At 40.0% G+C, this 26,233-nt stretch overlaps 2 protein-coding genes and 1 non-coding gene across 6 annotated transcripts in view; 1 reads left to right on the top strand and 2 right to left on the bottom strand.

Annotated features, from left to right (window-relative positions):
* Positions 1-13,407, bottom strand: part of ccdc85cb (coiled-coil domain containing 85C, b) — a 50,405-nt gene extending 36,998 nt beyond the window's left edge. For all 4 annotated transcript variants that reach the window (XM_034150534.1, XM_034150535.1, XM_034150536.1 and 1 more), the window contains exon 1: positions 11,960-13,407. In XM_034150534.1, coding sequence (XP_034006425.1) covers positions 11,960-12,677 — 718 coding nt within the window. In that variant the 5' untranslated portion in view covers positions 12,678-13,407. The remainder of the gene's footprint in view (positions 1-11,959) is intronic.
* A 968-nt stretch (positions 13,408-14,375) lies between these two features.
* LOC117498568 (cholesterol 24-hydroxylase-like) lies at positions 14,376-19,770 on the bottom strand. Its single transcript, XM_034150751.1, has 15 exons — positions 19,391-19,770; positions 19,209-19,286; positions 18,794-18,875; positions 18,551-18,621; positions 18,303-18,389; positions 18,046-18,184; positions 17,818-17,928; positions 17,573-17,735; positions 16,932-16,997; positions 16,566-16,638; positions 16,349-16,433; positions 15,502-15,612; positions 15,264-15,352; positions 15,111-15,177; positions 14,376-15,015 (listed from the first exon to the last, which is right to left on the bottom strand). Exons 1-15 carry the CDS (start codon positions 19,528-19,530, stop codon positions 14,866-14,868), a joined length of 1,512 nt encoding a protein of 503 aa, XP_034006642.1. The 5' UTR covers positions 19,531-19,770; the 3' UTR covers positions 14,376-14,865.
* trnai-uau lies at positions 19,695-19,767 on the top strand. Its single transcript has one exon. It is a non-coding gene; the product is annotated as a tRNA-Ile (tRNA).
* Positions 19,771-26,233: the final 6,463 nt, after the last annotated feature.

The following is a 26,233-nucleotide window of genomic DNA, read 5'->3' as shown; positions in this document are numbered from 1 at the left end:
GGGAAATACATCAAGGGTGAGAGAAGTACAGTAGAAAGCAGCAGAGCTAAAAGAGGAGCCACTGTGTAGAGTGCACTACACCCCATAATACTGAATAAAAAAGGAAAGTATCCTAGCAACAAGCACAAGGAGAAGCTGCTTGCTCTGCAGTGTCCTCTGTTGCTCCTGAATCTTCAACCTTGCATCTTTATTTTAGAAGTTCTCCAAAAAAACCTCTAGGAGAAACTTCCCATCCTTTATCCTTCTACTTCCTGTTAGGACAAACTGATGCATCCTATTAAGAGCACTTTCATTAAGTGTTCATGTCATCAAACACTGTTATGTCTTCTAAAGGGTTTAGAAGAGTGCCTCGGTTAATACAGTACATATCAGGCGCAGGGCTACGTGCCATGTATTTAAAAGAGTAGTGGGCAGAGATACAGCGCTGGTCCCGCTCTTCAGATCCTTTTAACGGCGAAGCCCTCCCCTCCAAACCCTGTGCCACGTTTCAGAAAGCCTCGGCAGCGATACAACATCAATGGTTTAATCGCCTTACATCTTTTGTTGACTGAGAGGAGGGCGAGCAAGACAGAGAGGATATATGGGGGATAATACACTGTACAAAAATCTCCTGAAAGCCATCTTGGCAGGCCATGTTAGTCAATCAATATTTTCCAGATTGAGATCAAAAATAGAGATGTACCTACGGAGAGATCCACAGTGGAGTCATCAAAGAAATGGCTGTGATTTCAGAGAACAATTTGTGTGTGTGTCAGGCTATGCATGAGTGGGTTCAATGAGTTCACTGATCGGCCTAACCTCAACCCAACATCGTTGAAAATGTCACATCCTCATCGGCAATTCTGTCGATTGCAAGTGTCAGACGCATATATAACTCTTCAGTGCAGAGGTGTGTGGTGCCATTTTATTTGAAACTACAAGATAAAACCACCATTTTGATGGTGGACAATGGATAATTGATACATTTGCACTCTGTAATAGACCTACAAAAATCATTATTTATTTTATTTAACTATTTCCTCATTGACTCAACACAAAAGCTGTCATGTTTGTATATACATTTCATTATGGAATATGCTAATATTTAGCTTTTCTTTTGGGAGTCATGCCATAGTTCCAAGGGGTCATTTTTACCAACGTTTTTGGTAAGTTCAAATAATGTCTCATTGGTGCGATAGCCCATGTGTCACATAAAATAAATGCCCATTGTTATTTTTTTTTGACTAGTCAAAAATCTAAATAACAGACTGTCAAAACAATGGGCAGTTTTAAAGCAGCCATACTATGACTAAGATGTACTACAGTGACTTCAAGAGACAACTTAAAGAAAGAGTTACCAAATGTTGTTGCACTGCCTCCTTATTCAAAATGTGCTGATGCTGAGCTCTCCCAAAAAACAGCAGCAGTGGAGCAAAGCAGTGGGAGATCAGAAGTAAAGAGGCCACAGTGCTGGAGTGGAGAAACGGGCAGACTATAATTGACTGTCAGAAGTGCCATCTCCTCTCAGCGTGAGTGAAGATTGTTTGAAATATGCTGCGTGATGCCCCTAAAGAGCAATAACTGGCTTCATTTGCTTCAACTGACACCTTCCAAGTCTCAACAAAGCCATAATGGCCGTCCTGACAGAAAACTAGTATAAAAATCCAACTGTGGGTACCATCTTTTCCTTTCTATCGTCCATCGGATCAATCTAAAACCAAAGCCTCCCTATTACTGCTTCCATTCTCCATCTATCAATCCCTACATCAAACCGCTGATGGAGTTTAAGAGGATTGAAAGGAGAACCACGAACATCTTATGTTTTAGATAATCATGTGGCATCCATGATGGCACATCCATGAACATTAATACCTCAAATACCATGACATCTAGCACATAATGAAAGGATAAAATGCATTTGTACTTGCACCTCACCCTTTCATCCATCAAGGTTGGCAGTCATTGATTTAGTCAGACAAACTCCCTTTCTGTGAGCTTGCGTTTTCCTACGATTATCAGCTTTCACCTAAGCGCTTTATGATTGTGTCAGTCGCATCGGCGGAATCGAACGCCCTACACTTGGCAGATAAATAATGACTTACCCTTATAATCTGAGGCCAAGCCCAGGCAAGTGGTGGTGGTCTTAATACGTTTACAATAGAATTCAACAACAATCATGTCGTCCCATGACATTGTTATAAGAGCAACACAACTGGGACGCTAAAAAAACAGACTCCTGAATCAATAATGAATATGTGGGGGAATATTGATTATGTGTTCTCTGACCTTCCTAATGTGACCGATTGTAATCATTAATAATTAATAAAAGCACTATAATTTTTTCGTTTGGTACTGAAGGTCCAGACGCTTCCTTGTTTGAGGATACTTGTGATTCTGTTGTATCTCCTTTCCTGTGAAGATAGTAGGAGAGATTAGAGTATACAACCGTTAGGTTGTACAAGACACAAGGCCTATAGAAACACACCCTTAAAAGATAATTCCTTGTACACCCCTATCAAGTCTTCTCAAAGTTCAGAAAGACAGAGAGGAAACCACTTTCCCAGTCTTTGTAACAATATATGGATAACAAATTCATTTAATTCAAACTGTTTGCTAGCATGGCTAAAAAAAATTGATTGGTACCAGGACAGCAGAAAGTCCACACATTATCTGCCGTAGACGGAAAACCTGTTAAAACCACACCTTGGACAATAAAATGAAAAAAACAAACCTTTGCAATTCTGAATGTAGCACTTAAAAAGGCTTGGCTTATTTGAAGCTAATGTACTTGCCAGTTTGTCATGGTTCATTGCACTTATCGTTAGTCGCTTTGGAATAAAATTGAAATGAAATGTGATGTAACAACAGGCCACATTGACAGACATGGGGCATTAAGATAAGATATTCCTTTATTGGAAAGGAATAGGCTGGGCGTTATATACTGTAGCAACACCTCACATTCTTTAAACTCAACATACATAACATACATACACTTGTGTTTCTAAATCAGTTAAGTCACACACATACAATCCATATATTTGAATCCCCTTTGATTGATCACTTGTCATCCTAATGTTTCAGAACCATCATCCAGGCTTTAAGTAACAAGAACAAGTCGAGAGTAATGTCTGTCTCAAGGCCTATCCCAAACCAAAACAGAAACATGTTTTCTCAAGTAACACAGTCCAGTCTTGGCACTTAAAACTGGCCTGCTGCACGAGGAAATAAGCCTCCAGAATAGCAGAGAATGGTTACCTGAAACCATCCCAAAAACCTTCCTGGGGATGGAGCTACAATGTTGAGACTGTACAATTCATTCCAGATGCTTCAGCCGACCGTCAAAACTCCACATTATCTAATCCATCTGGAGGGTGTGCTACAACTTTCACATTTTTCGCAGGCGCTCCAACTATGTCCCAATCCTGGCTGTGAAGTTATCATCTAAGCAACCAATCAAGTGCTTCAATATTTCATTATCGCAAAAGATTTTCAGTCGGCTAAAACATTTGCACGAATTCCAAAAAAAGAGTTATGAGCCATTCCATGTGGGAGCACTTAAAAAGTGGCCCTGTGCCCACATTTTAAGCACCACAGAAAACAATCTATAACTGTTAAACTACACGCCGTAGTGAAGAGACAGCACAATCTAAATACAAGCAAGGTGAAACCATCTGCTGACTCCAGTCTCAATGTCACAGCAACCTAAAGCAGAGAGCTGACAGGCAGAAAATCCAGATGAACACCTTGTTCCTCCCAGGCCTCGAAAAGAAGCTGATGAAGAGGTGTTCGCTCTCGGAGTTGCTGACTTTTGGCAACCTGGGACTGTTCCACTGTCGAAGGTCACTGGGTGTGTGGCATAAACAGAATCGAAATGCTGATGGTGAGTTTATGGTGCAACCTCAGATGGGTATTTGTCACTGTGCCACCTGAGCCAAGTAACTCTCCTGTGTCTATTGTTTGCATCTTAATAAGTTGTTTAGATGTGACATATGACACAGATCAATAAGGGTCCTGCCAGGGGTGCAGTACCGCTCATTAAAATCAAATGAAGCCAGTTAAGGATATGCTAAAAAGGTCAATCAAGGGTACCTTTGATAAAATGCCCTCTACAAGCCAAACAAATGCGAAGCTCATAAGGAAATCATGTGAAATGTCACATTACTACACCCGAAAAAGAAAGTGTTTCAGGCAGAGAAGTACAATTATCTGCTTCTAATGATAACTGATGCTCAAGTGAATTGTTCAAATAAGTTAGTAAAGCCAGTTTACTAGTCAGTGAAATTGAGTGTTACTCGCACCACACCCTGTTGAGTAAATTCCTGGGAGATAAACCGACACACACTCACACAGAGATGACCTAGCTCTTGACGGCATATTTCAACACGGGTCATCCAGCATGAAGGCCGACTATGCCCAAACCTATCCCCCATCCCCCTACCCCTTCCTCCCCTCCGCTTCAGTGACTGTGAGGCGTAGGCGCTGTCCACTCGCCCCACTGATCATTGCTGTTGCCTAGGCGACTGAGCAACCCAGCCCCTCCAGCATCCCGAAGCCCAAACGATCAGAAAAGAAGGACCTACATCATTTAGATCGGTGTAGACGCAAAAGGCAGGGGGGTGAGAAAGTGGCTAAAAATGGTTTGTGAGATAACAAATACGACACAAGAGTAAACAACCAAACAAACAAATGTTGAAAAAAGGCACCAGCATTAGTTATTTTAGTGCTAGTTCTATAACCTCATTCTGTCTGCAGAGCACAGCGGTGATGGGAATAATCAGACAGCCTATCAGACAGCAGGTTCATAGAACATAGATGGATGCAGATGGAGGGAAAGGCAGGAAAAGGGAAGCCTGTCTGGTAAGAAAACACAGGGAGTTCAAAAGCGACCCAGAGACACACGCTTTCCCATCTTCCTGTTCCTCTTTCCGTGCGGTCCCATTCCCGCTGTGTCACAAAGAGGAGAGAGACCCACTTCCTCTTTTGTTTATCCAGGAATGTGGGACGTCCTGACAGGCTGGCTTTTCATTGACAGTGCACAGCTGAGAGTTCCCCCTGTGGCTCTTTCTCTCGACCTCTCCTGTGTGTATCTATGCGTGTGTGTTTCTACTCCATTATCTGTGTTATCAGACCACCAGGCCTCCCACAGACAGACAGGGTGCTGCGCTCTGGGGGAAACTGTCACACTAAATGCTTGACACAACTCAGTCACTGTGAAGGAATTCTTCAATTGAATATCTACAAAACTTAGCGTAGTTAGTGAAAAAAAAAAATAGTTACCACTCTGTAGTATATTGAAAACTCCAAAATTATACACTAAAGCACATGATGTCAGCATGTCCTTTTGAGTCACTTAAAAAACTATCTTTCTAAGCATGTTTCAACATGCAATCCTTTCACTTTTAATAATTATAATAATGTTAGACCTGTAATTTGAGTTTAGTCACCAAGAGTAGCTTGATTGGGCACCTTGTAGTTGTTGCCCTACATGAGAAAAGTACAAATGTGACCATTTGGGTGAGGTTACAAAGAACTTCTTGCAGCGCAGAAACATGAATCCGAGTGTGGACAACAGGATAACAGCGACAGAAACTTCCTATTCCTGTTAGGCGCCCTTTTTATAGCCCCGCAGACACACCACACAATGACTTGAAACCACAGCTGAGAGAAAAACACCATTGTGTTGTTGAGCCTCTGGTTTCATTTGAAACCAAAAAGGAGCTCACACAGAGAGAGGCCAGGGCTCTCTTTGACTCGCTGGTGATTGTTTATTTAAGGAAAACACAAGAGATACCGAAGGCCCGACTGATGCTTTGAAGAAAAAAACTAGCTATGAAGATTTTAGCTTTGATCCTTTCTCTTAAAAAGTGATCCCAATTGATGTTTTAATTCAAAACGGTATAGTTTACTTTTTAAACTTTTTGATAGTTCACTTCAGAGGGAAAATGACCAAAGGCTTCGGTCACACATGAATGTAAATATCAAGGCACTGCCTAATTTGCGTTACTGTGATAAAACGCACAGACACAATGGTGGCTGACAGGGAGGGCTGGTTTATACAGTTTATTTGTTAGCTTTTAGGTCATGTCACTCCCCAAGGGTAAAAGAAAGGAAACTGAAAAGAGAGAGCGAGACAGAGAGAGAAAAGCCTCTCAATCAGAAAGGGGAAAAGTTCACACTCGTATATTAAGACAAAACAACACAAATGCCAGTTGCTAAAAAACCCAGTTCAATACACACATTTTTTTTACTTTCTCAGTGAGTTGATTAGAACTAAATTTGAACCTAATTTGGTTTACATGATGACTCAACAGAGTGACTAAACATGGCTTCTTAGGAACAGCGAAATACACATGAAAGCACATGTAGGAGGTCAGTGCAACTGTCTCTGGGGATGCGAGTACAACATATAATCAATCCATTGTGCTGAAGCTCCGATGAGTCTTAATCCTCAGTGAATCACTAACCTATCGAACTGGTTTCTGTAAGCCACCCGCAGCCAAAAGGACTAAAAGGCTCATAGTATAGTCTGAAAACTACTAAGAAATTGGGACAGATCAAATTAATGTAACTCCGCAACATATTGGAACTAGAAGATTTGTTGGGCTAGCTGGCTAATTACTGTAGCTGCTAAGCTAATTGCTAACATCCTAGCGGGGACATACTAGCATTAGCCAATCACAATAGCTGCCTGAGTTTCTTTTTTTCTTTTCCTCTGTACTGTGCCGTTTACTCACCCCTTGGCGTTTTATCACTGTGCACCACTTTGTTCAATAATTTATACTCAAACAGCGGAGGGTTAATTAAAAGTGGATGGTGCAACAATGCTAATAAGCCAACCGCTTCTTCTACATAGGACTTTGCAACGCCTCATTCCCTACAGTTGTAGCACTGTCAAGCCACTTTAAAGTGTGATTTTGTGGGTCAAAGTTTACCAAAGTTGAGCTCAACTTAAAATACAGATTATCTTCAACCTTTTGTCCCGATTTTGGTGCTTTTATTGGAATTAAATGTATTTCACCGTAAAATGTGGCCATTTAAACACTGGTATGACCATGTGTTTAGGTATAGGGAAGGAGAGGCTACTGTACACTTTTTAGTAATGAAGGTCCACTAATTTAGGGTGCCGCCTCCAGCAGTCCATAGAAGTCAGGCGTGATTTAACATCTCGCTGGCCTCTGGCACATACACGAGGATAAACAAACACACATACCAGTATGTGAGAAAGTGAAGGAAATAGCGACAGCGGCTGCATAAATGTGCCAGAAGTAGCCTGTAGCCATTGTTGCCTTACTAAAACATGTTAATAAATGTATGTTTTATTTACTGCACATTTTATTATATTGCATTAATGTGCATGTGTATGGTAACTTACATTCGGTCACTAGAGCCAGATGGCATTTGTTTCCACTACTTCTGACTCAAATAGGTCACCTGTCATGGGTTAAAATTCCAAGTCTTTCATTATATTGATGACATCATGGGCACGGAAACATTTCTAACTCACTTGATGAAAAGTATTACCCTCTGTGCAACATGAGCTGCTACACTGTCCTTTCAAATGTGGTAAAAACAAGCTACATTTGTTGACATCAGCCTGATCCTTTCTCCTTCCCTGTCCACGTCTAACCTCGCTCTCTGGCTTGTTTAGAGACACTTTATCTGATGAGTTACAAACATTGTTCCTTCAAAACCATTTAGCGGCTCAGATGCCAGAAGATGGTGTGAGGGTCTGTTAAAGGTCAACAAGCGTTATTGCAGAGAGGCTCTTTATCAGTTCATCTGGACAATGTCAAAGGAGACCTTAGCTGTCTCGCTTGGCCACTCTGTCTTCATTTCACACAGCTTTACTCAGTCTGTGTGGTACTATAGGGGAGCCTAATGCAAGTTCTCTGTGACAGCATCATATTTCAGGCGGTCTTTGACTGGGACAGAGTTCTGGGACCACCAAAATGAATGTGGACGTTACAAATTCAGGAAAATAAAGTGGTGCAGCTTACACATTTTGTAAGCCGACCAGGAAGTTAGCGTCGGAACAGTCACGCAACAAAAAGCAATGAGATTTTACCATTGGATTTGTGGCAAACGCATGTTTATGATACTTTTTGTATGTTTTATTCAGCAGGATAATCGCCATATTAACACTGTGTTTATGAATTTTGAACTGAAATGCAATTGCCAGAAGTAAAATCCAATTGACTACATGACGGTCGCATGAAGACATTTAGTAGTCTCATTTAATCACTTGTTATCAACAGCTTCTTTTCAAGACACATAGAAGCTCCGAACAATTATGAGTTGGGTATTTAGTGATGTATTTTATGTCGTAGAACAAAACATTAAAATCTCTTAAGCTTGTATTAACGACAGCTCATTTCAGGTCTCTAACCAAAAACATGTTCAAAAAAAACCTTGACTTCCAGACAGGGAAATTCAAGAATTGGGAAAAAATGCAAACTCATTTCAGTGTTAAAGGACTCATTCCTTCACCACTGTATAGAAGTCACTTTTTAAAAAGGTAATGAACACAGTGCTGCTCAATGAAGCCCCTGCTGTTCTTTATTGTTTTATTTCTACAGAACAGAAGCCTTCTCACGCATTACAGCACACACCATGTCCGAGTAAACATGCACACTTAGAGCCTGTATCCCCAAAGGAAGAGGAGTGGGGGGAGGGGGGGGGGGGTTCAGCCGTGTCAACGCACAAGAAATTCAATTAAGCAGACAGCAGGATGTCTCAGAAAAACCAAACTTCTTTTGAGCACAATATGCCCTCCAACAGTCCCCCACTACTCCACCTTGCATCTCCCTAGCCAACCCCTAACCGCTGTTCAGACACTCCCCCAACACCAGCGAGACCCATTGAGGGCCCCCTTTTATTCACTCCTCTCCCACTGCCCCTCTTGCCTCTAAAGAGAGAGACTTTCAGATTTACATTTGCCAGAAACATTTAAAATGTGTCTAAAAATGTATGAAACAGAAGCCTCAACCAACTGGTCTCTTTTACTCCTGGGACAGAAAACACATTCATCCTACTCCTCTTCTTCTTCCTGTCCGTCTGTGCACGTCTGCAACCGGGCAGATGCTGTTCATTTAGCACTCGAGTGGCAATCCTTGAGCTAGTCTCCTAAATACCCAGGGGGAGCTGGCATTTGGACAGCATTAAATAAAAGCCACTCTGCGGACCTCACACCGCAGCCACGTCTGACCTCACAACATGGTCACTCTGCTCAGATTTCAAGCAGCCAGTCAATCTGTGCCAGTGAAGAATGCTCTTACTAGACAGGCCTGGAGTAGCTAGTGTCAAACTGCGTCTGCGAGCAATTACATTTCTATCCAAACAGGTTTTTAAAGGGTACAGTCTGGATAGTCAACTTATGAAGTGTTTCTGCAGGTTTCAACAAGTTTAATTTGGAACTTTTGGGACAACATAGAATGAAATGTAATACCCATTTGTATGTTGAGGCCACACTAGAAGTTAAAGGAGCAATAGTAGCCTACGAACGAAAACAGACCTAGAAATATTTCCAGTTCATGATTTTATTGACTTATTTCAACAATACAAAAGTCATATAAAACAGTGATCTAAATCTTAATTTAAGATGCCATGGTGACAGTCCCCATAAAGATAATGACGCACTCAATGGATGACTGAGTGGAAAACCATTCTTCGCTTCTTCAGCCAAACAAAAAACATTTTGATGACCCTCTTAATATTTGCAGATAACATTACAGAAGAGCGATCATTTTAAAAATCGTATTCAGGACAACTTTACACTATTTTGTTGGACCTAAATTGAATTACAGACATCGTAAAATTACCCACGGTGGCCCTGTTATCTAACAGTAGAATAGAATCAATGTAGTATTGGTCTGTTGTTGTTTTTTATTGATTAATATCTTTGGCACTGTCAACAGCAGTCCTGTATTTTCCCACATGGACTTGTTTGCAATTATGTAAGAAAGATTTGTGATGTTCAGCTCTGTTAAAGACAAGATAGCATCAACGTCATCACCAATGTGTTGGTTTAAACAATGAAATATAATAAACCTCCTCTCAAGTGAGGCGGGTTTTTCCCATGCCGGCGTGTCATTGTGTGTGTGGGTATTTGTATCGTCAGTGATGAGCACAAAGAGCCTCAGGGGCACACAATGTCACACACATCGGGCGAAACAGCGGCTTAGAGAGGTGCTAGGCCTCTGCAGACACAATATTGCTGTTACATAATGACAGCCAAACACCGCACCAAAAATGTGTGTGTTGGCATGCGAGTGTTTACGGATTAAAAAGGGCTGTTTTTTTCTTTCGTGCTTGTTTCCATTATTTTGTATTTGTTACCTTCACGGTTTTTAAAGTCCACAATGTCCCAGAATGTTCGATGGACAACGTGACCTATGCGATCTGATTTGAAGCTGCTTGCTTTGAGCTGCCCCGTCCTTGTAAATCAGGGGAATAAATAATAAAGTTTCAAATGGTTGGGGGATTTTTTTTCCTCCCATGAAACAGAATTTACTCCCCTTGCCAAACAGATCGTGGCGAGTTATCAGCCCATGTGCTAGCTAAACGAAGCTTAGTGTCCTCCTGTTCCATCAGGGCATTTTCATCCCAGCTTCAAGCTTTCAGCCGTGTATTTAGGTCTTAACACAGGGACATTGATTTTCTGGTCCCGTGCCATGCATTTCAAACGTCCCTAAGCAGACATGAGTGCTCTTCCACAAGCAAAAAGGCAACAATGATAATCAGCGAATGACCGCAAAAAAATCAATATGCCTGTGTCCCCTTCTCTAAAAGCCATTAAGATAAGTCCCGTTCCTTAAGGACCACAAGTGCAGTGACCCAAATCAGTGCAGATTCAAATGATGGGGTAGCATGGGACTGAAAAGGCCACTTAAGGATCCTGCGTGTGCATAGTGTGTGTGTCATAATCACCCCAATCAAGACCTTACTGTGAGGTTAAGCCAAGACCCCACATGCTAATCCCTCACAGCAATTTTGATCAGCATATGGTGCAATCACCACTGACTGTATTATATATGAGGAATGAAACTGAGGAGATGAATACAGATGTGATGGGCCAGTGGTGTTTTAAAAGTAGAACCACATAGAAGTGTAAAGTAAATAAAGTAAATAAAGTATAATTTCAAAAGTTTTATGTTTTATGTCAGGGGTAACTTTTGGTCATCCATCCAACAGTTTTGGCCACATAGATGAAAAAACAATTAACATTTGACCAATGTTTAAAGGAATACTTTAACCACAAATGACCATTTCTTTATCAATTACTCTCCCTGTGTTTCTTTGAATTCTGGAAGAAAAAACTGGATTTACTCGCACATCTCTATAGAGAATAAGTTTAATTCTTTTTTTCTTTTTTAATTACTGGGGGTAAAAGGATGATGGTTTTACAACAGCAAAACTATATCAAAACATCTGTTTACAACTCTTACATAACTTGTGCAGTACAATCCAAGTGTCATTTATGCAGTCATATGCTCACTACTTCACAAACATATGCATTTTCAATTAAACTTCACTAATTATTTTACTTCAGACTCACACAAGTGTCAGACGGTTTATGGGGGTGTTTAAAAAAGGTACGTTTTTTGTGAAAATGCATGCTTGTTTGAAGAGTAGAGAGCATATAGTTACATGACACTTGGATCATACTGCACAAGTTGTGTAAGAGTTTTTAAATGGATGTGTTGATATAGTTTTCAGTTGTTTAACGCAGCACTCATTGACCTAAATTCCTCAAGTGTTTTCTCCAGTTTTTAGAAAACAAGTCTTTGAAACTTGTTTTCTTAATGTTTCCCTTTTCCCCAAGGTAACATTGGGTGAGTAATTGATATACTTTTGGTCATTTTGTTGGTGATATGTTGTTTTAATGTAAGGCCTGATTGATTGGACTCTGGGGCATCACTGTGTTAGGTCTGCCAGGACAGCCAGGTGTGTTTCCACAGGTGGATGGAGTGTGTGTACTCACCATTAAGTCCATTTGGGATGCTCCTGTGGTGGTGCGGTGCTGACAGGTCATCCATGGACCTCCTTATGGTGGTGCCTAGCTTACTGCTCTCTGTGGCGGGCTTGTGTATGTGGTTGTGATTGTGGTGATCTGGGCTCCCAGCACTTCCTGTGCTGGATGTGCTACTCCCATCTCCAACATCCCTGACGGTGCCGGTGCCCCCGTTCAGGTTGGTCAAACTGGACTGACTGTCTATTGAGCTCCTGGACCCCGCTCCGTTCCTCTCCTCATCCAGCATGAGGATGATCTCCTTCAGCTCAGAGTTCTCCCTCAACACGGTGTCCTGGTTGGCTTCCAGCTCCTTCAGCTTCATCATGTAGTTGCCCACCTCCTTCCACATGTTACTGGCAGTGAAGCGGCCGAATCGCTGCCACTCCCGGGACAGTTTCTTGCCCTTCTGTCGGTCGTCGTCCAGGAAGCAGCAGAGCTCCCGGAGCTCATGGTTGTCGTCCTGCAGCTTCTGGTTGATCTCCTTCAGGCTCCGGATCTCGTGCAGGTGCACCTGCAGCCTCCGGTTGATGTCTTTCATCATGTTGCCATGATCGATCATCAGGTTCATTTTCTCGCCGTCAACCTTCCTTAATCTCCGGACCAGCTCCTCTTTGCTGAACCGAAGCACCTCCTCGTCAGTCATCTGGCTCACCTCATCCTTCGCTCCCTCGGACGGATTTTTAGCCATGGCTGTCTCTGGCTGAGTCTCAGATCGTGTAAAAACGGAAATGTGCTGTCAAAACTAAATCAACAGAGCCTCAGTTGCGGGATTGTGTTAAAATACATTGTCCAAAATATGAAAGCATCGTTATGCCCTCCTCTTCAACAGGCCGATAAATAAAAGGAAATATTAATGTGATGCTATGGCAACCCGTAGATGAACTGAATGCCCTCGCTAATCTCGTAAAGGAAAACCCTTTCTTCAGCCTATTTCCAAAACAAATGCTCGTACTCACATTCCGTCAATAACGGAAACACATGATTTAAATCGATTAATTACCATGTACTTTCAATCAGGTCCTGGTTCCCATCAACATTCCCATAGCAATGTGCGCCCTCTCCTCTGGACATCGCTCCATTCAAACGATGGTAAACAGAAAGCGAAACAATTCAAATAAGCAGATTTGAGGTAAAAAATGTCGCGTAAACACGAGCCAATTGTAAAGTCCACTTGGTGCTCTCCTGTACGCGTTCACCGTCAACAACGCTCCTCGGATAAGCTTCTTTGCTGAGGTGGTGCGTTTGCGGACGGAGGATTCAAGCCTTTCCACTCAGCCTGCTCAGAATTAGCAGCCCACCCCCACCTCCTCCTTCTTGTCCAAACACTCGGGTTCGGTTTGAAATCATTCAAGAGGATTTCGGCCAAGACGGCCAATCAAGACGTAGCAGAGCAGTATGCAGCAGCAGGTAGATGAACAGTGCGGAGAGGCTCGCGGGGCTCAGGCTCAGCCCTCTTAAAGGAACAGACACCAGTTGGACTGACAAAAACACATCATTCTTTTTTTAAATAATTAATTAAAAATACATCAACAAAGCCCTAGAACATGGCTTCGAACTAATTGTAATAATATGTATATATTACCCTGACATAAATTAAATTACTAATTTATAAAAACGTCAATAAACACATGTTTAAGCATTTTGTGTATTTATTAGTAATACAAAAATAAATGTGTACTCTAAAAAAAGACACCATCTTGCCATGCTATCACACTAACCTCGACATCAAATAGGGCCAGGGCATCCATGGGCCAGGGCCGTAAAGTGGGGGGACCAATGGCCACCTTCTCCATTTCCTGCCCCACTGCTTCCAGCGCCCTTGCTCAGACCACACCCATCTTTGAACACCTTAAAAGGTAAGTGACACCATATCGTACCAGGGGCAAAAAGTGATGGGGCAAAGGGCCCCTTGGCCACCTTTGCAATATCTAAGCCCATTTTCATACTGGACATTCATTTTGATCTCAGTTACACATCTGTAAAGTTTTGTGGTTGCATCTTGCCAGTCGCAACCTTATTTCAGTGACAGAATCTGTCAATAGACAGATATAGAAATATAAACAATGTAAATGACTCAAAACATTGTCTTTGCTAGTTCCCATTACGGTAGGTGTCTCCAGGAGCACATTTTGAAAGAAGAAGTGCACACACTGCAATACTCATAAAGTGAAAAGAATACCAACGCCGCTATAGTGATTGGTAAAGTTGGGATAAGCAAAGCTTGTGTTAACTTTTGATAGTAAATTGTCTGGGAATTTAAGTTTAACAGGTGCTTTTGACATTTATTTGCAAGGTCACAGCGCCCTCCTGTGTACATTGTCAGTAATGCCACAGCAGGTTGACTACATACAAAACTGGGAATTAAATAAAATCATATTACCAGACATTCAAATAACCATTGGTTTATTAGTGCAAAACAAACACAAAAATAAGATTGAACCTTTTTTGCATCAGTAAAAATAATTTCTTAATAATTATTTTAATTTGTGTAAAGTTGGTCAACTCTGCATTTTAGCGTTCAAGGCACAAAACAAGCTCAGTGTGTATGGAAGAGCAGTGAGTTAGAAATAAACAATAGATTCCAACAAGACTAAAAAAGCAGTTCAAGTGCATTCCCATATCCTCATTAGTGTTTGTAATATATCAGTAACTACCATAACTGTTTTTAGATAGATTGTTATTGTAGATATACTGCTATGATTAAATGATATCATTAAAACCAGCCCCATTAAAATAATTAGTAATAATAATACAATTATGCAGCATAAGGGTCCTTTGGTTAAGGCAAGGGTCCAAATCTGCAAGCAGTAAACTAGCCTTAGCATCCTAATTTCACCACATTATAACCATCTTATGTGACAGTACATTAAGACCAGCTATTTATTGTGCTTCCTGTGTCTGATAGAGCACACCACTCCACTCTTTGGCCTGAGGGTGCCATTGTCCAAGATGTCAAAGCTCTGTCCCGGCGAAAGCGTAAAGTCAAACCTCTGGATCAGCTTGGCCATTACCAATTTCGCTTCCATCTGCAATCGCCCCACCACCAACAACGCATTGAGTTATTTCAAGGTGTTCCTATGTTTTATTTGTTATAAATATCGATGACTGTGTCACAACCCACCTGAGCAAAGTTCTGTCCCAGGCATGCACGTGGGCCGAGGGCAAAGGGGAAGTAGCAGTAATAGGGCCTTGTAAACAAGATAGACAAGACACATTAGGTACACACCTTTTTCTTGTAGAAAAAAGCATTATATGAAAGTTGTATGATACTTACTTGGGAGCATCTGGGTGAAATCTGTCCGGATCAAATGTCAGCGGGTCCTTGAAGAATTTTTCCATTCTCCCGGTCGTATACGTGTTGAACTGAATTTCAGAATAATTGATTGAAGATTTTTATAGCATGTCATGTCATAATGGTTTGTAAGTATTCCAAAGATATTTTGTACTGTTTGTTTTTTAAAGTTATGGTTGCCATTGTTCTGACACACACTTCCTGCTTTAGAGGTACTCACACAACACACGGCCCCTTTAGGTAACTTGATACCGTCGATGACAGTGTCTTCCGGTATTGCACGAGTAGTGACTGGAGCTGTCGGGTATAGCCTCAGAGTCTCTTTTAGCACCTGGTGGGAAGGTTACAGTGTGAAGTGTACATCCTGAGTCAATTACTTAAAAACAATAAAGAATAAATGATTCAAGCCAAATTTCAGAGAAGAGGCAAGTTATTGATTCATCTATTCAAGTATAGTATTGCAAACTAATGCAGCATTATTGGCGACGGGAAACGATTCGGAAGCATTAATGTACTTGCTGTCTGTAGCCAATTTGTAGTCCTGATAGTATTGACCAATCATGTTTGGTTTGGGGCTTTGGTTGCATTCAGGTTAACATTCCGGTTGGAGAGCACAAGAGGCAGAATGCATTGGTCGAAATGTGATCTTGGAACCAATCTGTAATTTGTATTAAGCTTTTTCTTGGTTTCATTTCATTAGATTTATCTGCATTTAAATAAGGATATTTGATTATAGATTAGTTATTTACATTGTCTATTAACTCCATCTCGCATCTAACTGACTCTAACGTCCTGAACACAAAAAAGGGAATCTTAGCTGGGATATTGGATCTGGTATAAACTTCCCCAAAATATTTGTAGTTGCTTTCAGGGGCTAAATTGATGGCTGAGGAATTCTGAAATTGCTTAATAATTTGGTTACTGGTCTACTGTAGATTCAAGGTGTATGTTTTAGATGACTTGAGTCAGAGAATGATTGAATTCATTAATAAATGAAAATAGGAGTAAGTTTCAAAATGTTTTTTCAACATGCTTCATGCTTTAACATTACTTCCTAACTTGTGTACCTGTGAGAGGTAGATCAGTTTTCCCAGATCGTCATAAATGATGATCTGTTTCATCCCAATTACGTCATCAACCTCGTTCTTTAATCTGAAAAAAATAACACAACTGAAGAAACCATCATTTCCAAGCTGCAGTATGAAACTGTTTTGCACTGCATGTTTAAGCACTATATAAATAACATGTATTATTATTATTATTATTATTATGTTTTGTTCTTACTTCTCCAGTATGTCAGGATGTCTTGTAAGTTCCTGGATGCAAAAAGCCAGCTGATTGGCAGTTGTTTCTTGCCCTAAAAGGTCAAAACATTACCTTTAAAATGTTGCTAATTTTGGATAAACGACACACAATTAAGTGATCCTTATCTCTTAAAAGAACATTTCGCCAAAATAAATTGTAACATTTAGTAGCCAAACTTAGTTGTGATAATAATAATACATATACATGAGACCTTAGCGATGTCATTATACCAAAAATATAAAAATATTGAACCTCAAATCTCTAATAGGTAACATTAAAATGTTGGGTGAAGTGTTCTTCTTATTTTGGAGCTTTTTAGACAAAGCAGAAACAACACAGACTCACCAGCGATGAAAAATGTCACGAAATTGTCCAACATCAGCTCCTCATCTTCTGAAGTCATGCTGTCCTCTGGGAAATAAGAAATTAGATGTGAAGAAGTAAACCAATGTGGAAGCCATCAACTATAACTGATAAAGAAGCCATGACCCTGTTAATCAAGATAAATCCAACAGACCTTGATATGAGCAGTTGTATGTAGGAACTGTTCTCTTTCTACCACGCTACACCTAAAACCCTGCAGGAGCAAGTGTGATTCTACCCAAGGACGGGTTGTCTCTTGTTGATGGTTCATAATTAACCGATACCACTAACTCAGTTAGCATCAAGGTGCTAGCTAATGTTAATGTAATGTAATGAGCAGAGATGGCAGGTGTAGTTCGGTAGAAAATAGTTCGTACATGCTACTGCTCACAACAAGGTCTGTGGATCATCTTTAGAAAGCGGGTCATGATTTCTTGAAAAAGACCTTGCTGTTGAGAATTATAAAGAAATGTTAATCATAATTTGAGAGAAGGCAGACATCTCTATGGAAAATATCCCACACTTAGTAAATCACACAAAAACAATCAAAACTAACAAATAGTACTCTAATATGAATTATTGATTTTGGGGCGAGTGGTGTATCTGAAATGATTGAACATTACCTTTGCCAGCTGTTTTGATGATCTGTGTGAGGATGTCCTTCGGGACGTCCTCGCCATTTAGCATGGCAGTCTTTCTTTCATTTATCCACTGAGTTCCAGTTGCGCGCAGCAGGCGGCAGGCTTCCTTCACTTCTTTAATGAACGGTTGGTTCTTGGGATAGTACTAAAAATGCAACAAATGTGAGTCTCACACAGTTTTTGTCATAACCACATAAACTCCATACAAACTTGCTGTGAAGTCATACTTCAAAAAAGATGTCTCTGATGCTGTAGATCATCCCCTTCAGAGTTAACTCGATGGCTTTAGTAAACACTGAATTATCCTTCATTTGGTCTAGATCCACACCAAAGGCAATCTGAGTGTCAAAAAGAAAACAAGGAAGTCTTTCAGATTCACAACCTGGTGAATTGTGTCACATGCAAAAACAACTTGTTGGATCAGAAGTCTAGGCTGTAAAACCGTGATATAATACCTTAGCGATAACATCAAGGGTAAGAGAGTTCATAAATTGGAGCATGCTGGCCTCCGCTTGGTTATCAGCGACATCTGTCAGTTTTGTCATCAGTTTCTCTGCCCTCTCATCGAAGGTGTCCATTAGACCTCTCAGATACCTGGAAATAAAGGTAGTTTTGGGCAGAATCTAAAATGACTGCAAACACTGCACGTAAAATAAAGGTTCAGGCAGCAAATACTTTTATTGTGTCGGTTTGTGATTATTAAATAACTTACAAGCTGCTGAACGCTGGGTCCATGATCCGGCGCTGTTTATACCACTGTTCATGATCTTGTGCTGTTACCAGGCCATTACCTAGGAACCTTGAAAAGAGAACATTAAAAAGAAAGACTTTCAAAAAGTTCAGAAATACACATCACAAATAACACTTGTAATCATTATTACTTCAAAGTTCTTGTTGCAGTATTTATATCACTAAGATATGTATGAACAGGAGCGCTAATCTGACTGTGTAATATATTACCTCATACCAAACAGATTGCCGATTTTCTTGTAGAAAGAATCTTTCGGATACTTTGGGGACATCAGGATCTCCTGAAATAGAGCCATCAAAAGAGGGTATATTGAACGACAAGGTGTTATACTACCAGGGATAATGCATCTCCGTTAATGGCAATAAGGACAATAGATGCTAAACTTTTGCACAGTGTTTGTGCAATGCTTATGCAACTGACACAATTACCATTGAAATCTGTTGGTTGTTTACCTTGGTTCCCTCTGGGCTGGTTACAAGGACTATGACCTGATGCAGGAAATTTATCCTGCAAACAGGCCCGTAATTCTCAGACCTGTAAATTACATTTTAATTATGGGTTTGGATTGCAAACAATACATCTGGTTACACCCAAAGGCGGTCACGATATCAATCTGGAGTAACAGAAGTAATGACAACTTAAACTTGTGGAACCTGTATAGACAAAGACTAATGGCAATCACACTAAAATGTAGTTAACAAACATTAACTTAGTAGGAAGTAACACACTAGCCCATTGCAGCCTAATGGTCAACGTGTAGCCTACACGTAACGTTATTTACGTAGGCTACTGGTGGTGCCTTCGACATAAATTGACAATGTTTGCACAATTACACACTTTCTAGGCTGAAAAATCTCTTATGCTTACCATTCCAGAAATGTGTCGTGTATAACGTCACCATTTTCCAATGCCCTCAAAAACGTTGGAATATGTCCGAGGAGAAAACTGGGTGATGTGAAAGCAAAAAGTGGCATGTGAAAGCCTAATTTAGCGTTGGAATGAACACACGTTAAATAAGCTAACTTTAAACAACGACCTAATTGACTTACTTGTCTCTCGGTGGCCCAGGTATGTAGTCATATGCCATATGAATGTATTGCATGTACAAGCAGAAACCAAGGAACGCTATGAAAAGCAGAAACAGCAAAAACAAAACAGTCCAGCTCAAAATCACATAGAAAACTGCCATTCTGGTAACCTTATGCTGACTGTCTAAACACAATCGTAAGTGTCCTCGAGTCTTGCAACTTCGTCGCCGTTACCGATTAACTGGTGGCGGAACTTCCGTATTGTCTTTCACACGGAACATACACGCGATTCAAAACAACGTGTAGTCACATATGCAGTGGATTTGGCTCCATAGCTCAGTGGTTAGAGCACTAGTCTTATAAACCATGGGTCGCGAGTTCGATCCTCGCTGGGGCATGGAAAGATGATGTTTTTCACTTTATGTAGAGACTTTAAAGTTACCTGTATGTACCTTTATAGAGTGGCGAAGTCACGCCCACCTACTTCCGGGTAATGGGACCTTATTTCGGAAAAATTATGCATTGAAGTCAATGGGGAGAGAAAACTTATCTTTCGATCCCGTTTGAATTGTGCCATGAATTACACATATGATGTTTGTCAATCTTAAAAAATCATTTCCATGTCAAAAAAGTCACAGTTTGTCGTAAAACTGTTGAAATATAAGACTATGAAAAATACGTAACTAGAAAGACTACAAATCCCAGAGTCATGTAAGTGATGTCACAATTGTTTTCCTCCACCATTCAGATACCTAAGATCAGCGCAATATAGATATAATCTATCTATATGGCGCTGGCTAAGATAAGATAACTTTAACAAGATGCCTGTGTGCTTAGTACCAGGTTGTTATTATACCAGCAATGGGTCTTGCTCGTTCTTTTGCTTCCCGTCTGATGAAAGGACCAGGAGTGGCTTGATCAAGTTAGCTACCTAGCTAGTAGCTAGCACGTTAGTTAGCATTACAGCCTTGTCATTTTTATTAGCCTTAACATGAAGTAACATTAAGTAACCCAAAATGTTAAACAGTAAGAGTAGTAGTCATATTTCGTGAACCCTTTGAATAGTACTGTCACCGGTGTGATCATTCTATCATACACCATTTAAGCCCGGGGGAGAAATGCTAACGCTAACGCTAGCGATCTTCTCTACTTCATGCTATCTGCACAAATGGTTGACATTAAACATTAAAACGACCAGGCAGTTCAGAGAGAATCAAAGGAAGGCAGGCAGGCAGCTTTGCATGACATTCTTCAGGACGTGTTTCATTGTGGTGATAGTGAGGATAGTCAATCGTTTTGTTGACAAGACAGTAGTGACAAGACAGTAGTGCCATCTTGGTGACGTGTGTTGTTGACCAGAGATGTAGTTCATTGAGCGTTTCACACAAACAAATGTGTTACTTCACAGTTTTACGACACATTTATTTTTTTTGACTTCGCCACTCTATAGAGTGGCGAAGTCCCTCCCCTTCCGGTTGAGCCCCATGGGACCTTATTTCGGAAAAGTTATGCATTGAAGTCAATGGAGAGAGAAAGATTATCTTTCGATCCCGTTTGAATTGTGCCACGAATTACACATATGATGTTTGTCAATTTAAAAGATAATTTTGCAAGTAAAAAAAAAAAAAAATGTGCCGTAAAACTGTGAAGTAACACATTTGTTTGTGTGAAACGCTAAATGAACTACATCTCTGGTCAACCACACACGTCACCAAGATGGCCGTCACTACTGTCTTGTCAACAAACGATTGACTATCACCACAATGAAACACGTCCTGAAGAATGTCATGCAAAGCTGCCTGCCTGCCTTCCTTTGATTCTCTCTGAACTGCCTGGTCGTTTTAATGTTTAATGTCAACCATTTGTGCAGATAGCATGAAGTAGAAAAGATCGCCGATGCTAACGTTAGCGTTAGCATTTCTCCCCCGGAATTAAATGGTGTATTATAGAATGATCACACCGGTGACAGTACTATTCAAAGGGTTCACGAAATATGACTACTACTCTTACTGTTTAACATTTTGGGTTACTTAATGTTACTTCATGTTAAGGCTAATAAAAATGACAAGGCTGTAATGCTAACTAACGTGCTAGCTACTAGCTAGGTAGCTAACTTGATCAAGCCACTCCTGGTCGTTTCATCAGACGGGAAGCAAAAGAACGAGCAAGACCCATTGCTGGTATAATAACAACCTGGTACTAAGCACACAGGCATCTTGTTAAAGTTATCTTATCTTAGCCAGCGCCATATAGATAGATTATATCTATATTGCGCTGATCTTAGGTATCTGAATGGTGGAGGTAAACAATTGTGACATCACTTACGCGACTCTGGGATTTGTAGCCTTTCTAGTTACGTATTTTTCATAGTCTTATATTTCAACAGTTTTACGACAAACTGTGACTTTTTTGACATGGAAATGATTTTTTAAGTTTGACAAACATCATATGTGTAATTCATGGCACAATTCAAACGGGATCGAAAGATAAGTTTTCTCTCCCCATTGACTTCAATGCATAATTTTTCCGAAATAAGGTCCCATACCCCGGAAGTAAGTGGGAGGGACTTCGCCACTCTATAGAGTATTCTATACTCTATAGAAGTCCCTCCCCTTCCGGTGGAAGATTATCTTTTGATCCCGTTTGAATTGTGCCACGAATTACACATATGATGTTTGTCAATTTAAAAGATAATTTTGCAAGTAAAGAAAAAAAAAAGTGTCGTAAAACTGTGAAGTAACACATTTTTTTGTGTGAAACGTTCAATGAACTACATCTCTTGCACAACAACACACGTCACCAAGATGGCCGTCACTATACTGTCTTGTCAAAAAAGGGATTGACTACCCTCACTATCACCACAATGAAACACGTCCAGAAGAATGTCATGCAAAGCTGCCTGCCTGCCTGCCTTCCTTTGATTCTCTCTGAACTGCCTGATCTTTTTAATGTTTAAGTCAACCATTTGTGCAGATAGCATGAAGTAGAAAAGATCGCCGATGCTAATGTAGCGTTAGCATTAGCATTTCTCCCCCGGGCTTAAATGGTGTATTATAGAATGATCACACCGGTGTGACAGTACTGTTCAAAGGGTTCACGAAATATGACTACTACTCTTACTGTTTAACATTTTGGGTTACTTAAAGGTAGGGTAGGTAAGTTTGAGAAACCGGCTCGAGATCACTAGAATTTGAAAATACACAACTGGAGAAAATCTGCCACTTCCTTATAGAGCCCCTCCTCCAACACACACGAACGCGCACATGACCAATGAGGGCACGAGATAAGTTTGTGCACAGATGGAAGGCTGACAGGCAGGTAGGCCATCCAGTTATTTTAGCCGTGCCGGCTAAAATGATTGGTCGTACTTTTTACAGTACTACGGCTTCCACAGATGACATTTTTGTATGGATTTGTTGTCAAAGCACTTAAGATATTCATTGCTATCGGGATGTTAAGAGCATTCCATGGAATATAACAAAAAGTGTATCTCGAGCCGGTTTCTCGAACTTACCTACCCTACCTTTAATGTTACTTCATGTTAAGGCTAATAAAAATGACAAGGCTAAGCCGGCTGTAATGCTAACTAACGTGCTTGCTACTAGCTAGGTAGCTAACTTGATCCAGCCACTCCTGGTCCTTTCATCAGACGGGAAGCGAAAGAACGAGCAAGACCCATTGCTGGTATGATAACAACCTGGTACTAAGCACACAGGCATCTTGTTAAAGTTATCTTTTCTTAGCTAATTGTGATATCAGTTATGAGTGACATCACTTACATCTGGGATTTGTAGTCTTTCTAGTTGCGTATTTTTCATAGACTTATATTTCAACATTTTTACGACAAACTGTGACTTTTTTGACATGGAAATGATTTTTTAAGATTGACAAACATCATATGTGTAATTCATGGCACAATTCAAACGGGATTGAAAGATACGTTTTCTCTCTCCATTGACTTCAATACATAATTTTTCCGAAATAAGGTCCCATGGACCGGAAGTAGATGGGCGTGACTTCGCCACTCTATAGCATGGTGGTTCGTTTAATTTTACATTTGCGATGTTCACGATGTCGTAATGCCTCCTGGAAGCATAGAAACCTGCAAAACTATGCTGTTTATATGCATATAGATGATGATGATTGACAAATCAGATTCACACTAACTGTAATGTAACCATGTTTCCTACGGTCAGCCTTAACATGTCCACTAAGTAACATTTGAATGAGTTATAGACAGTAGATGATAATAGATATTCTTTTCACAACTTTTAGGAAAAACAACAAACACAAATTAGTTCTAGAAAAAGGAATGAGTAAACCATGTCTTTCGGCTGTTTTAGGTCACCGGGTTTTACCTGTGACCAGTTTAGAGCCTTGAGATAATGTCTTGTGATGTGGCTTGGTGGTGATCTATTTTAGATCTTCTGATAGAATTGTCTCTGTAGTTTGTCAGGTCCCTTAAAATCTAAACTAATATGCTAACTAATTAATAAAGCTAAAGTTGGCCTTGTAAACTTCAGTTCACACACAGATAAAAGTTTTCACAAATGTGAAACGTTTAACTAAACTGTACTGCCTCCGACCTCAAAGATCATCATCAGTTTCAGACGGGAAATTCCTCCAAGACAGAAAATAGGACAAACGTTGCCAAACGGAGCATAGGACTACGTAGATAGATGCACTTCACACACCACATCCCCAATGCTTTCACCTCATCTGGTGAAGCGAAAACCCTCCTTTGGTTCATACAATTACACACTCATCTCAAGGCGCACCGGAAGAACTAATTGTTTGAGTCAACACAGCATTTCACATAGGCTTAACAAAGAGATTGATATAGAAGTGGCAGGCCAAGTGATGCAGATGGACATCGTTGGGCACTTATGTTTGCTCGTCTAACTGTATTGGCATCATTGAACACATTCTAGAGCGCTAAAAGGTGGCTAAACGGTGGTGACAAAGTAAGCACAAAAGATGCATTGATGCATTAGTCTGTACATAAAACTATTTGTAACAGGGAAATAATTCATATAACTAAAAAAGCCATGGTGATACACATACTATAGGATTATTTTGACTTGTTAGTAACTTTTCAGAGTCGCACATTTACGCAGAACATTACGCTTCTGTGTTAAAACATTTTTAAGTCCACTTAATTTAACCCTTTAAAGTTCTCACCAAGAAAAAAGCAATGAAAAAAATCTTTCTATACATTTTGTATTTCCTTGGGCCAATAATACCAATCAATGTTTTTTTTTTACAAAGGACCCCACAGTTTTTTTATAGGCCTCTAAGAAATGGTTGAGATGAGAGAAAAGGGGAATATTTAAGAATCTGCATAGATTTGTATGCATTAAACTGAAAGAAAATATATGTCTATGCATACATGACTGGGGAGGACAGTGTTCAGTTTATGAACATGACTATATGTATACAACCTGAAAATTAAAAAATACGGTCAATATTGAAAAATTACAATAGCCAATGCATCAAAATACATTTACAAATGTGAAAAAAAACAAAATTAAAGTGCAGACTATTGCAATTATAAATCAAACTTGCTTCTTCAAAAAAAATCAGACTTGCTTCCTACCATAACATTATTTAGCATCCATACAGTATTTATACAAAATAGTGAAATATCATACTGATATATTTCATCACGTATATCATTGAATTACATTAAATCAACAGTGAATGTGTTTTCATTTCATAAAAATTGTAAATGTATCATCTAAGCATCACTAATTTTAGCACTAAATTAGATTTTAAATGTTCGGTAAAGCATGTAGCTAATCAGAAGTATTATAATTACATAATATACAAATCGCCCGCTTGGTAGAGAATGTTTAATTTCATCATTATTAGACCCTTTTTAATCTTAATTTTTTTGTATCGAGTTACACAATTATGATAAGCAAGTCCTTAAACACTATATTATATCGAAAAATGGTTTACCTTTGAAAATCCCACCAAACAGAGGCCTCATGTCAGGAGTGATTTTGTTGTTGCTAACTTCCTGTGAACAGGCTAACTTGCTATCTGCGCTATTGAAAATCACAGTGACATATAGTGGACTTTTTTTAGCATAACATACAGTACGTCAACCAAGTGGTGGAGCTTGCTGACACAGGTGGAATTAAGTCAAACACATTTTCAATGAGATATAGTGACTCAAAGTGTGCTGTACAATATGGTTGAACAGAAGGTTAAAGGGTTTTGAGCATAGACTGTATATATAAAGGTTTTGAGGCAAAGATGGAGAAGCTAAAAGTAAAACATGGATTCTGGGAAGAGACCAGAGTTTGTGTTCATGTAGATCACATGTGTCAAACTCAAGGCCCGGGGGCCAAATCAGGCCCTTGGTGGATTTAATTTCGGCCCGCAGGATAATTTGTCATTACTATTAGATCTGGCCCGCCGGTATATTGCGTGCTCACCTTCACTCAATCCTGAGGATTTCCTCAGCTCAGAGCCTGAGCCCAAACATTGATGAACTTGCACCCAAGATGAGATGCCAAGTATCTGGCTTGAACTAGCATCACAGAGCAGCAAACTGAGTTTCAATGGATGTTTCCTTCTGCACTTTTTTTCTTGCGACAACAGGGCATGTTTGTTTTTTTCTTTAAGGGAAATTGTTTTTTTGAAGCTGTTGTTGGCCTGTGGAAAAATGTAATCATAAGAAATGACTCCGGAAAAGCTGCAGATAGAGTCATAAGAAATGAATGCAACTGATTATTTAATGTTTAATGTTGTTTTTATAGGCAATAATTTAAGGTTTGTTAGTTCCAGGTTTAATATGTGCAATAAGTTCATTTCAATAAGTTTTGCAATAAACATTGAACCAGTCCGGCCCTCGAC

The sequence above is a fragment of the Trematomus bernacchii genome, unplaced genomic scaffold (genome assembly GCF_902827165.1).
Source record: "Trematomus bernacchii unplaced genomic scaffold, fTreBer1.1, whole genome shotgun sequence".
Lineage (NCBI taxonomy): Eukaryota > Metazoa > Chordata > Actinopteri > Perciformes > Nototheniidae > Trematomus > Trematomus bernacchii.
This window is presented reverse-complemented; position numbering and strand designations above follow the sequence as displayed.

Bases quoted from the DNA above. Each gene is read 5' to 3' on its own strand.
- LOC117498568 (XM_034150751.1), bottom strand. From the start codon at position 19,530: ATGGCAGTTTTCTATGTGATTTTGAGCTGGACTGTTTTGTTTTTGCTG. The intron at 16,998-17,572 runs GTAATGTTCAAT...CTTATTTCCCAG, and splicing joins CATCAAAACAGCTGGCAAAG to AGGACAGCATGACTTCAGAA. The intron at 16,639-16,931 runs GTGAGTCTGTGT...TTGACCTTTTAG, and splicing joins CGTGACATTTTTCATCGCTG to GGCAAGAAACAACTGCCAAT.